General features: G+C 40.5%; 1 protein-coding gene across 2 annotated transcripts in view; it reads left to right on the top strand.

The window, feature by feature from the left end:
• Nucleotides 1-14,627, top strand: part of LOC126198474 (UHRF1-binding protein 1-like) — a 458,855-nt gene that overhangs the window by 394,176 nt on the left and 50,052 nt on the right. For both annotated transcript variants that reach the window (XM_049934830.1, XM_049934829.1), the window contains one exon: nucleotides 7,438-7,627. In XM_049934830.1, the coding sequence (XP_049790787.1) occupies nucleotides 7,438-7,627 (190 nt within the window). The remainder of the gene's footprint in view (nucleotides 1-7,437; nucleotides 7,628-14,627) is intronic.

Here is a 14,627-nt window from a genome sequence, read left to right as displayed (position 1 = left end):
TAATCAGCTGTTTATCATCCACTGACTGAAAAAATCCTTTTCTAGAATTTTCCATCCAGGTACTGTTGCCTGTATCCTGATGCTGTCTGCTTAACATACAGTAGATTGTGCCACATTGGCCAATCCTTTATTTGCTCACCTCGTCTCTTGTCCTTTCACTAACACATTTGTTTATTGTAGTGTGTTTTTCCCCCTCTGTACTGCTTTCAACTTATGTTAGATATATTTCAAGTTGTATATACTTAATTTTTGTGTTTCTGTAGGATTGTTTAGAACTGGCACTGCACATTAATTATTTTTAGACACATTGAGTTGTTAATTCAAAAATATAATCCCAGTTCCCCAGATGATCATCCAGCTATTTCTCCTCTCATATTTATTTATTTTAGTGTATATTTACACTTTTTGTTTCAACTGCTGTAACTACATGAATTTATTAATTGTAAAGGGGTTCTCTTATTCCTCACTGTCTTGCTCGAATATATGTACTAGGCATCATTTTGGTTTACTGCAGTTAATTTGCACTCATACCCCTAATACTTGTTCTGCTGAGTTTTATCTTGTTGTAGTTCTTTTACAATTGAAGCAAAAATAAAATTAAAAAGTTAAAAACAAACAGTAGCATCCACAAATCATAAATGGTTCAGATAATATCCCCTTACACCTACTTCTCCTTCATACCAGTTCATTAATTTAGAAACATGCCAACACATTAGAGCAAAGTGTTGTTAAAATCAAGTTATATTGTCATCCAGTTCCCATAACATTTCCAATTATTCTATTTCTGAGGATCTACTATCGACATTCCCTAATAAACTGACTTTTTCCATTTAATTTCTATTTTCTCAACAGGAATTACCATATATGTTATCAGATTAAAGTCAACATTTTTTAAAGGAAAAACAATAAATTCAAGATGCCATGGCAGCTCATATTGATCACTGCTTTTTTCCCTGCATCCTCATTTACCCATTTCTAAAGACAGTTTTTCCTTATTCTCCTTAAATTTCATTTTTATTCAAATGGACATTTATCTTAGTGACACATTGGCACAGAATACATTACAACACATCCAGAACTTATTGAATGAAAGCAAAACAATAATAAAATGATTAATTATGAAATTCCAGTATGAGAATAACATAAAATAACATAGTACTTATAAACAATCAGCAATAGGATTTAGTATGTGTTACAAATTTTAATCACTGAAAGAGAACTTGTCAGTTGTAGACGATTTCTGCCAACAATCATGGTATTTTCCTGAAATTTTTTGGAAAAACCAAAGGAAACTCATGTCAGGATGACTGGAACAGATAAGGTGATCTAGATTCCATTCCAAGTGTTTCATTGTCCACTTTCTTCATGTGTCAGGGTTTTGGGAGGGTAAGGGGGTTGTACTAATCATAATGGACCTCCTGGAGGCCAAACTGATAATGTGGAGATGGTTGCATACTCTTTGGATCAACCCAACCATCCTAGTTGCCTTCAAAAGGGGAGTTAGTAGCTTATTTACTTTCGCCTTGAGATATCTACAAACCATAATTTGTTTGTAACGGTCATCAGCTGGTGTTGTTGACTACAGGTGACCAATATGAAGTAGGTGTTCAATATTTTGTGTCTTACAATAGCAATCAAATGGTTGAATGACACTTTTGTGGTGTACCCCAGTTTGTTAAGCAACTTCCTATGCTGACAGCCTTCCTTAGCATAAAGTAATAAAGTAACAATGCACAAGTGGTTTAAGCTATAAATGTCCCTTTAAGGCATGTTTGTGACAACAATGCCCAGAAACCTCATAGTCCCATTCATAATTGGAGACGCAGTTGCACTTGCATTTCTCCACCACATACCCAGTTTAAGCCCTCAAATTTCCCCACCACATATCCTCTCTCTCTCTCTCTCTCTCTCTCTCTCAAACACACACACACACACACACACACACACACACACACACACACACACACACACACACACACACACTCATGTGTATGGGTGTTTTGAATAGGCTATATATATATATATATATATATATATATATATATATATATATATATATATATATATATAATTACAAAAAATACAAAAATAAATAAAAAAATTGTCTCACTCTTACTAAGTAGTGCAACTGCACATCATTTAAATAACCTTAAAAATTCAGTGGACTGTATTCTTCGTTTGTCTTAATGTCCAAGTTTACTTCTGTATGTCAGAATAGGGAAGCCATTACTTGTTAAAGTTTAGTGTTGTACACTTCCTTGTCCTGTCGCCCAGTAAATCTTCTCATAAATATATGAGCAGTATTGCCCACAGATCAGTGTATCAAATTTCAATTATGCAATAAGTAGACTTAAAGTATTCCTACTAAGGGTGAGGAGGAGTTTTCCAGAACACGAGCCTTAAATTGTATTTGGAAATATCTCGTTTGTCACTAGGAGTCATCAACTCCTGTGAAGACATATTCCAAATGTATCTCCAGAGTGCCGAACACCTTCTTCAATGGCATAATACTACTGTGGTGTCACCGCCAGACACCACACTTGCTAGGTGGTAGCCTTTAAATCGGCCGCGGTCCGTTAGTATACGTCGGACCCGCGTGTCGCCACTGTCAGTGATAGCAGACCGAGCGCCACCACACGGCAGGTCTAGAGAGATGTACTAGCACTCGCCCAGTTGTACAGCCGACTTAGCCAGAGGTGGATCACTGACAAATACGCTCTCATTTGCCGAGGCGATAGTTAGCATAGCCTTCAGCTAAGTCATTGGCTATGACCTAGCAAGGCACCATAGCTTTGATAATTAATATTTTGAAGCATGTATCATCAAGAGCGATGTTCTACAAATGTGGATTAAAGTTAAGTATTACAGCAACTGCGTCCATTTTCTAAGTTCTCATTTCCTTTTAACTATTCCAGACCTCACGCCAATCTGCGTGAGCTTAACGCGTGCCTTTCGGCTTCCTCTCGTTGTGACTTGGCTGTCTTGCTAAGTCACAACAACTACTTCTTGTATCTTTTGTTCACTGAATGAATGTTGCTGTCGATTTTCAAAGAAATTCTTGTTCCCAACTGCACGTCCCATAAAAGAATAAATGTACGGTGATATCAGTATAAGAACCTCAGCTTTTTAAATAAGAGGCTACATGAGTTCCATGAATTACCAACATGTATTTATTTATTTCTGTGGTTATCCATCTGTAGCAAATAAATATTGTAAGGATGTTTTGTCAAAATGTACATGTAAAATTTATTTGAAGTCATGACGAGGAATTGGAACATACAAATACATAACATAAGATAATGCACACAAATAATACAAAGTGATACAGAATAAAATAGAATCTTTATTATAATATGATGTCATATAAAATTATTTGATGGAAAAATTGCTCAGGCAATGAACACTGTTGTATGCCTACATAAGTACACCATGTGATCAAAAGTATCCGGACACCTGGCTGAAAATGACTTAGAAGTTCGTGGCGCCCTCCATTGGTAATGCTGGAATTCAGTGTGGTGTTGGCCTACCCTTACCCTTGATGACACCTTCCACTCTTGCAGCCATACATTCAATCAGGTGCTGGAAGGTTTCTTTGGGAATGGCAGCCCATTCTTCACAGAGTGGTGTGCTGAGGAGAGGTATCAATGTCGGTCAGTGAGGCCTGGCATGAAGTCAGCATTCCAAAACATCCCAAAGGTGTTCTATAGGATTCAGGTCAGGACTATGTGCAGGCCAGTCCATTACAGGGATGTTATCATTGTGTAACCTCTCCGCCACAAGGTGTGCATTATGAACAAGTGCTCAATCGTGTTGAAAGATGCAATCGCCATCCTTGAATTGCTCGTCAACAGTGGGAAGCTAGAAGGTGCTTAAAATATCAGTGTAGTCCTGTGCTGTGATAGTGCCATGCAAAGCAACAAGGCGTGCAAGCCCCATCCATGAAAAACATGACCACACCGTACACCACTGCCTCCGAATTTTATTGTTGCGCTACACACACTGGCAGATGACATCCACCAGGCATTCGCCATACCCACACCCTGCCATCGGATCACCACATTGTGTACCGTGATTCATCACTCCACACAATGTTTTTCTTCTTTTCAATCATCCAATGTTTACGTTTCTTACACCAAGTGAGGCATCATTTGGCGTTTACCAGCATGATGCGTGGCTTATGAGCAGCTGCTCGAACATGACATGCAAGTTCTTTCACCTCCTGCCTAACTGTCATAGTACTTGCAGTGGATCCTGATGCAGTTTGGAATTCCTGTGTGGTTGTCTGAATAGATGTCTGCCTATTACATATTACAACCCTCTTCAACTGTCGGCGGTCTCTGTCAGTCAACAGATGAGGTCAGCGTGTACGCTTTTGGCTGTACATGTCCCTTCAAGTTTCCACTTCACCATCACATTGGAAACAGTGCACCTATGGATGTTTAAGAGTGTGGAAATCTCGCATACAGACGTATGGCATAAGTGACACCAAATCACCTGACCACGTTTGAAGTCCGTGAGTTCTTCGGAGCGCCCCATTCTGCTCTCTCACAATGTCTAATGATTACTGAGGTCGCTGATATGGAGTACCTGGCAGTAGGTGGCAGCACAGTGCACCTAATATGAAAAAATTATGTTTTTGGCGGTGTTGGATACTTTTGATCATATAGTGTACACACACACACACACACACACACACACACACACACACACACACACAAGAGAGAGAGAGAGAGAGAGAGAGAGAGAGAGAGAGATGTATTACAATGTAAAAAGCTGAATTGGTGTTACATGTCTCCCTCTTTCTTACAATTTTCCACACTGTAATAACATTTCCTTTTTAAGTATTTGCCAATATTTGCTTCTGTAGTTTATAAATATGGTTGTACACGTGAATCCATTAAAAGAAACACAGATATTATATGAAGAAAAAAATAATATCGGGTACTTGTCTTCCTCATTTATAGTATCTTCCACAGTGTGATAAAATTTGCTTCTTAAATATTTTTCAGTGTTTAAGTCTGTAGTTTCTAGCTTGTAGTTTTGAGCATGGCCCATAATTTATTGTTAAGCTAAGCTTATGACAAGGCGACGTGTAGTCTTATATATGCTTTGGTTCATAATCATGCGTAAAAAAAAGAAAAAAAAAAAAGAAAATCCTTTAAAAAGTTGCTTTTTGGTTTTTACAGAAGAGGCCTCCTTACTTAACCTTCCAAACCCATAGCTACTCCTACCCAAGCCTAATGATAACCCTAATCATATTCAAATACCTCACAACCTTGGCTTCCATTCAATCCTTAACATATCTGCCAGATCCCGCTCTGGTCTTGAGACATCCATTCTTTCTACAAGCCTAACCTTCAGCCCCATTCTCAAATTAACCACCCTACCCTAGGCAAAGATCTCTTCTGATTTACCCAAAATCTCAACTGCAAATACCAATTCACCATCCAGTCCCAAACCACTACTAACAGAGTGAGTACCAAACTCTGCCTGAAAAAGTTCCAGCCCAAATCCCAAATTCTCCTCCTCCTCTTTCCTAAAACCATCCTCCCAATATTCCAAGAATTCCTCACTTTCTGCATTCCCTCTCAATCTTTCCTGAAAAATATCACCAAAACCCCAAACCTTACTTGAGCAAAGTCCCAAGCTGTCACCAGCCTGAAAGCAGAAAACACTGTCATCCTCCTCCCTGCATACAAGAGCTCGACTACTGTGGTGCTTGGTTGTGAGGATATGTGACAGAGGGGCATTGTCAGATCCTGGACATCCCAGCATACGAAACTGGTCCGAATCACCCCATTCCTTTCATCCAAACTGAGCCACTGAAAATCCTACTAACCTTAGGTCCTTCACATCTGCTTCCGTGGAACTGCTCACCTCTTCTTATCTCGACACCCCTTCTCTCTACGTACTTACCAAAATACACAAATAGTAGCTGTCTAGAAAGCCCCCATTGAATGCATGTCAGGACTGGTTGACCAACACATCCAACCCACATCAAAGAGCCTCTCATCTACAAAAAAGACACCAGTCATCTCAAATCCATTCCCTTCTCGAACCCCCCTAAACACTGTTCAAGTGACCTCACATTTATGCAAACATCTGGCATTCCTTTGATCTCTCAGCCCTAGAACACCACCTCTTCCAATGACCATCTCAAAGTCTTCCTGAAACTTCCTCTGTTGTCATCCTAGCCAACTTACCCATAACTTCTTCAACGAATCTCCTGAGCAGAATCTCCTCCCATACTCTGTCGAATACAGATCCCACATCCAAGGAACTCAAAAACACCCCTCATGTCACACAGAACCACCCTAGTCTTCAATACTTCAGTGTTTTACTCTGCCAATAGTATAAATTTTTCGTCAAGCCTTGAAATGAGATGTTATCTCCTCGATATCCTCACCACATCACCCACTGTCACTGTCTGTCACACTCCTAACCTCACTAATAACCTTGTGAAACCATATGAGATATTCTCAAACCATTACCCCTAACCATTGTTCCTACACCTGTAATGGGTCCCTGCTATAACTTGCCCCACACACCCACCCACAACCACTTACTCTATATTCACCATCCATAAGCAGCACAGTATCAAATGTAGATCAACTTGATTAACCATGCTCCCCCCTCCACCTATCTTCTCAATCTGTCCTTATCATCTCTGAACTGAAAATGCCTCAGTGCTTACCATTCTAACATTAGATGCTCTCTCTGGTGCCTCCCACTTCCTGCTCCTCTATCCTGGTCGTCACCACAGATAAAGCTCTCAAGTCGAAGTGACCTGTCCTTCCTTTTTAACATTCCCCATTCCTTGGAGAACAAACTATTATTTATGAAAGCTAGGAGGTGTATCACATTTACTTTTACATGTCTGTTTTGGCAGTACTTTCGCCTCCTGAAGGTAAGTATTGGCTAGCAAAATTGTCTCATGATTTATTAGTCATCTCAATTTAATATTCATATTAATTTGATACAAGTAAAAAGAAAACAAGTTAATGTGGCACATTTAAATATTAAAGAGGAAATATTGCAGTTTCTAGATGTGCTTTTGTGATAAATCTCATTTGGTCATGTAGCGTGTAAAGTGTGAGGAGAATGAGCTTTTGGTGGAACTCAGATTGCATAGTGCCTCTAATTTAGTTGCGTATTGTTAATTATCACAAAGACATAATTAACGTTTTATATCTAGGAATTATTACATAGGTATGTGTTAAGCAAATCGTAAATGTATTTATTCGTGTGGGACGCTCTGCATAATACACTAACATTTCCTAAACATTGCTTCAGGAATTTTAAATTGTTTTTTGCTTTATTTGACTGATAGGCTAATCTGACTTTTTAAGAAACATTACATATTAAACATTTCTATGATAACTTTGTACATGTTTCAGTGTTTAACTATTTGATTTTTATGTATCTTTCACTTATCAGTTTGGTGTGCAGAATGTAAAATTGCAATTGAATGATGATCGCCCGCCTTCTAGCATAACTTCTCCCAGCCCCGTTCCAGTGAACTTAAAGATACTTGATATATTGTTAAAAAATGACAGCAACAGAGTTTTGACTGTGGAATCAAGAAGTGATATTTCGGGAATGAGCAAGAGTGTCAATACTAACATTGGTGAGTAGTATTCTAATTAAAATTTGATGTTTGTTGTTGGTGTTAAATTATCTTGTATACTGATCTGTGCTAGAAATAATAGGGATTTAATAGTTATCCTGGATTTTCAGCCCTTATGGTTCTGATTTTCTCAAGTGCTAGTTCAGGTAAAATAGCATAAACTGGAAGAAAACCATAGCCAGTCTCTTTATGTTTTCTTCATTTGAGGTCCTGTACCTAGTTTCAATCCAGTGTGGCTCATATTCTGATGGATCTGCTTTTATGCAGGCTAATGTACACCAAACATGCCACTTGTAATTGTTTGTAGTAACCTATATGTCTGCTTGTGACTGTGTATGTGCGGATGGATATGTGTGTGTGTGCGAGTGTATACCTGTCCTTTTTCCCCCCTAAGGTAAGTCTTTCCGCTCCCGGGATTGGAATGACTCCTTACCCTCTCCCTTAAAACCCACATCCTTTTGTCTTTCCCTCTCCTTCCCTCTTTCCTGACGAAGCAACCGTTGGTTGCGAAAGCTTGAATTTTGTGTGTATGTTTGTGTATCTATCAACCTGCCAGCGCTTTTAAGATGATGTGACTTACCAAATGAAAGTGCTGGCAGGTCGACAGACACACAAACACACACAAACATACACACAAAATTCAAGCTTTCGCAACAAACTGTTGCCTCATCGGGAAAGAGGGAAGGAGAGGGAAAGATGAAAGGATGTGGGTTTTAAGGGAGAGCGTAAGGAGTCATTCCAATCCCGGGAGCGGAAAGACTTACCTTAGGGGGGAAAAAAGGACAGGTAAACACTCGCGCACACACACACATATCCATCCACACATATACAGACACAAGCAAACATATTTAAAGACAAAGAGTTTGGGCAGAGATGTCAGTCGAGGCAGAAGTGCAGAGGCAAAGATGTTGTTGAATGACAGGTGAGGTATGAGTGGCGGAAACTTGAAATTAGCGGAGATTGAGGCCTGGTGGATAACGGGAAGAGAGGATATATTGAAGACCAAGTTCCCATCTCCGGAGTTTGGGTAGGTTGGTGTTAGTGGGAAGTATCCAGATAACCCGTACGGTGTAACACTGTGCCAAGATGTGCTGGCCGTGCACCAAGGCATGTTTAGCCACAGGGTGATCCTCATTACCAACAAACACTGTCTGCCTGTGCCCATTCATGCAAATGGACAGTTTGTTGCTGGTCATTCCCACATAGAATGCGTCACAGTGTAGGCAGGTCAGTTGGTAGATCACGTGGGTGCTTTCACACGTGGCTCTGCCTTTGATCGTGTACACCTTCCGGGTTACAGGACTGGAGTAGGTGGTGGTGGGAGGGTGTATGGGACAGGTTTTACACCGGGGGCGGTTACAAAGGTAGGAGCCAGAGGGTAGGGAAGGTGGTTCGGGGATTTCATAGGGATGAACTAAGAGGTTACGAAGGTTAGGTGGACGGCGGAAAGACACTCTTGGTGGAGTGGGGAGGATTTCATGAAGGATGGATCTCATTTCAGGGCAGGATTTGAGGAAGTCGTATCCCTGCTGGAGAGCCACATTCAGAATCTGATCCAGTCCCGGAAAGTATCCTGTCACAAGTGGGGCACTTTTGTGGTTCTTCTGTGGGAGGTTCTGGGTTTGAGAGGATGAGGAAGTGGCTCTGGTTATTTGCTTCTGTACCAGGTCGGGAGGGTAGTTGCGGGATGCGAAAGCAGGTTGTTGGTGTAATGCTTCAGGGATTCCGGACTGGAGCAGATTCGTTTGCCACGAAGACCTAGGCTGTAGGGAAGGGACCGTTTTATGTGGAATGGGTGGCAGTTGTCGTAATGGAGGTACTGTTGCTTGTTGGTGGGATTGATGTAGACGGACGTGTGAAGCTGGCCATTGGACAGGTGGAGGTCAACATCAAGGAAAGTGGCATGGGATTTGGAGTAGGACCAGGTGAATCTGATGGAACCAAAGGAGTTGAGGTTGGAGAGGAAATTCTGGAGTTCTTCTTCACTGTGTGTCCAGATCATGAAGATGTCATCAATAAATCTGTACCAAACTTTGGGTTGGCAGGTCTGGGTAACCAAGAAGGCTTCCTCCAAGCGAACCATGAATAGGTTGCCGTACGAAGGGGCCATCCTGGTACCCATGGCTGTTCCCTTTAATTGTTGGTATGTCTGGTCTTCAAAAGTGAAGAAGTTGTGGGTCAGGATGAAGCTGGCTAAGGTAATGAGGAAAGAGGTTTTAGGTAGGGTGGCAGGTGATCAGCGTGAAAGGAAGTGCTCCATCGCAGCGAGGCCCTGGACGTGCGGGATATTTGTGTATAAGGAAGTGGCATCAATGGTTACAAGGATGGTTTCTGGGGGTAACGGATTGGGTAAGGATTCCAGGCGTTCGAGAAAGTGGTTGGTGTCTTTGATGAAGGATGGGAGACTGCATGTAATGGGTTGAAGGTGTTGATCTACTTAGGCAGAGATACGTTCTGTGGGGGCTTGGTAACCAGCTACAATGGGTCGGCCGGGATGATTGGGTTTGTGAATTTTAGGAAGAAGGTAGAAGGTAGGGGTGCGGGGTGTCCTCTTTATATATAAGATGGTCTATACTGTCATTGAGTGTTACTTATGGCATACTTCTTGAAAGGTTTAACAATAATGTCTTCTCTCACTCTAAACCATGACCCTTTTATCCACTGAAAAACTTGTTTGATTGTAGGTCACTTTAAAGCTCCCTTTGGCGTGAATTCGTGTTGGATTTCATCCACCATCCATTTGATCCATTCTCTCTCGTGTACATCTTATATGGTTCATTTATCGAGACATGAAGAGGTTGTAATTGTAAAGTAAGTCCTCCCAGAATAACAGTAAACTCTCTATTTCCCTGTCCCAATTTCTCTTTCACAGAATTTTTCAAATTACTACTAAAATAGTCTACCACAAGAAGAGAACTCTTCTTCAATAAAGCACCTTTTCCTCTCTCCCACACTCTATTAATCCATAATTCCATACCAATTTTGTCCATCCAACCCTTGTCATGTATGTGAACAACATAATTTGGCAGTATTTCAGAAGGTTTCGCCATTGTTTTGTGGTTGAAAATGATCACTGGATTAAGTTTAGTACTGTCGGTGCAACATGAAAAGAACAACAGTGCAGTGCATCTTTTCACGTCCACTTGTTTTTATAATTACAGTTTAGCACCTTGCATGGCAAAAGTTCTGTTACTCAGCACATCAAATGTCAGACGAGTTTCGTCAGTATCTGCCATTTGGCTTAATTCCACTCTGGTTTTCTTCTGAAGCTGAAGAATAAAGCAATGGAAAGACAATATTTTCTCTTCATACTCTTGTGGCATTTTCTGAGATACTTCAGTTTCGGGTTGAATGCTAAGTCCATGATGCTTCATAAAGCTGTTGCCCCAATGCCATTTTGATGGTGTCCTTGAATCCATTTCAATATGTCATCATCTAGTTTTGGGCATTTTGCATTCAGACCTCTATTTGCACTTTTTGTCTTCCTAATTTTTTTTAGTTGTCTTTTACGAACTTGCCAATTGCAAATTGCTTTTTCTGTTGGTAGGGGGGGGGGGGGGTGTCAAAATACCACTCAGCTGCTCTGTCTCCACGTTCTTCTGAACATGCTATTACTTTCAATTTGTTGCCCGCATCATATGAATACCTTTTACTTTTTCCATTATGAAACTAGCTACTAACAAAAATACTGTACTGCTACTGACAATGCAAATGACTTTCAATTCAGGTTCACTGGCACTGTATACAGCAGTGAATCATCGTAGGCTAGAGAGTGTTCTGGGGTTTTGACGACATACTTCGATGAAATATACTTTCAGCATCAGTGTACTTGAAATGTACAACTACAACAGTGTCAGCAAGCTTGTGAATACCTGCAACTCATCTTCATCGCATCAGTACACTGTTGCTGTCAGCTGAATCCAATGTTACCAGATAGACATAGGTTTCACACAGCACTGAATATATGGCCTTTTTTATATTATTTTTGTGTATAAGATGCACCAGAACTTTGGAGGCAATTTTTCTAAGAAAAAAAGATTGTCTTATAGTCTGTAAAACGTACTAAGAAGGCTAGGAGAGTGTTCCTGCTAGAAAGAGCAGATAAATAGCTGTTAGCATCTCACTTAGATAGTGAACTGATGTCACTTAGTTCCAGTAAAATGAATGTAGTGGAATTATGGGCAAAGTTGAAGCAGATTTTAAACTGTGGTCTGGAGAATTATGTGCCTAGTAAGTGGATTAAGGATGGAAAAGACCCACCATGGTTTAATAATGAGATTTGGAAACTGCTGAAAAAGCAGTGGCTGCTGTACTTTTGGTTCAAAAGGGAACATGCAAATGATGACAAACAAAAGTTAAGTGTTGAGATCCATGAATCTGTGAAAAGATCTACGTCTGAGGCATACAAATACTACCAACGTCACACCTTAGCAAAAGATCTGGCAGAGAAACCAAGAAAATTCTGATACTATGTAAAATTGCTGAGTGGGTCTAACACATCCATTCAGTCACTTGTTGACCAGTCCGGTGTGACAGTTAAACACAGCAAAACGAAAGCCGAAGTTTTAAATTTCATGTTCCAGAAATTGTTCACACAGGAGAATCATACAAGTATACTGTCATTTGTCCATCAAACAGACTCCCGTATGGACGACGTAGTAATAGGCGTCCCTGGTGTAGAGAAACACATGGAGTGGAGAACAAATAAGTACTGTAGTAAATGATGACGTTGACAGCACTGTCAATGTCATCATTTACTGCTGCACTTTAAACATAAGTTTAAGTACTAGAGTACAGCCAGTTTAATCTTCAGAGCTATCAGCCAACTTTAAATGCAATCTTTAATGTTGTCAGCCAACTTTAAAATGAATATTCTAATGATGCCTTTATTCATTTGAAGAATGAAACCAGTAAATTAATGATATGAATATAATAGAGAGAAACATTCCACGTGGGAAAAATGTATCTTAAAACAAAGATGATGTGACTTACCAAACGAAAGTGCTGGCAGGTCGATAGACACACAAACAAACATAAAATACACACAAAATTCAAGCTTTTGTCTTTCCGCTCCCAGGATTGAAATGACTCCTTACCCTCTCCCTTAAAACCCACATCCTTTCATCTTTCTTTCTCTTTCGTGATGAAGCAACCGTTGGTTGCGAAAGCTTGAATTTTGTGTGTATGTTTGTGTGTCTATCGACCTGCCAGCACTTTCGTTTGGTAAGTCATATCATCTTTGTTTTTAGATATATTTTTTCCCACGTGGAATGTTTCCCTCTATTATATTCATATCATTAATTTTAACCCAACAATTACGTTTGTTATTGTCACTGTTGCATTTCGAAATCTTTCCTGTCATCTCATTTTCTCTTTCTGTTTTTTCAAGTAGTATCTCTTTGTATTCACCTTCTCCTCTTTACCGAATCTACCATACAATTTTATCCCGCCTATATATACTCAATAATACGTAACCCACTTCCAAACCATAACCAAAAATTTTTTTCCGCTTTCAACACTACTGCTGCTATAAAATCCACCGTTTCCAGTTCACAAACAGTTCCTTTCAGCTATTAAACAGCCATTTCGGCTAGTTCTAATAACTTTCGCTTTTTTCCATTTCCGTTTTTGCCACATCACTGATCTTTTTTAGCCGCTTCCCACAGGTTTTTACGTCATTTTGTCTTCATCAGACAATTGTTAGCCTCATTTTCACAATCTGCCACCACAAAACCACTCCTTTTAATACATTTACACGCAGTTTTTTCGTAATTTTCCCGAATTGCTCCACCCTTTAACGTGTTTTGGCGGCAACACAACCACCTAACTTTTGTGCACATCGTTGTCTACCAACCCAAGTTCACCACAGGATCAACAAAGCCCACCTATAACCAACACTTTTTCGCCTTTTTTCACACCAGATCTCCAGTTGCTTTCTAGTTCACCTTTATCTCTCCCCATATATTTTTATTTTCATTTTCATTTCAGCCTTATGTTACACTTTCCACCTTCTAATACCATTTCACCCTCACAACATCCCCACAATGACCCCATTAAGTTTTATTTACATTCCCTCCACAAACATGCCTTCGCCCTAGCCAGATTACACTCCCATATTTTATTTTCTCAGGCTTGTCTGACATTTGGCATTACCCCCAAAGGCCTCACACTTAATGTTCCCATCTCTGGCTGTAACCCTTCTTTCCATCAGTCCCTATACCAGTTCCAAACTGAACAATCCATTGCCCTCACCCACCTAATCCTTCACCTACACATCAACTCAGCCAATGAACACACCTGTCAACTCCTATCCTTAATAAAAGTCCTCAATCTTTCCTCTCCCACTTCCACACCGGCTGTTCAGAGCATCCTCCTACAGGCCAACCGCAAATTAGAACAGCATGCCACCCTCCACCTCAAAAAACTATCCAATCTCCTGGTTTCCCACCTCCGGAAAGGCAACTCACTCACCCTTCACAACCTTTCCAGCAAACCTCAACCTCCTCTCATTGCACTCAGACCCAGTCTCTCCCATCTACTCAATCTCCCACTTCCAGCTCCTCTCCCCCCAAAACCTCAAAATTCCAATCAACACAATCTGGAACCACAACACCCTAATTCAGTAGTTAACTTTTCCTCCAAACCTCTCTCCCAATCCGAAACCTCTGTCCTATCCAAAGGTGTTCAAGCCCCACTCCCATATTCAACCAAACAGCCCTTGTCAAAGATTTACTGTCATACATCTGTACTCTCTGCTGGAAATATCACTTTGCCACGAAGAAAAATGATCCTAATCCTACTCCTAATGATCCAACTCCCCAAGGCACTATCCAAATTGAACCCTGCCTGGAACAGTTCCGTCCTCAGTCACAGCGGGATCCAGCTCCTCTTCCTCAAAATCACCCCTCTCCAAACCTTCCAGAAATTTCTGACTTCCAGCCTTGCCTCTCAATCCTTCTTAAAAAAAACCTTAATCCTACTCCCAACATCACCACTGCTG

This window comes from Schistocerca nitens, chromosome 8, assembly GCF_023898315.1.
Source record: "Schistocerca nitens isolate TAMUIC-IGC-003100 chromosome 8, iqSchNite1.1, whole genome shotgun sequence".
Classification (NCBI taxonomy): Eukaryota; Metazoa; Arthropoda; class Insecta; order Orthoptera; family Acrididae; genus Schistocerca; species Schistocerca nitens.
Note: the sequence above shows the minus strand (reverse complement) of the source record. Positions and strands in the feature narration are given on the sequence as shown.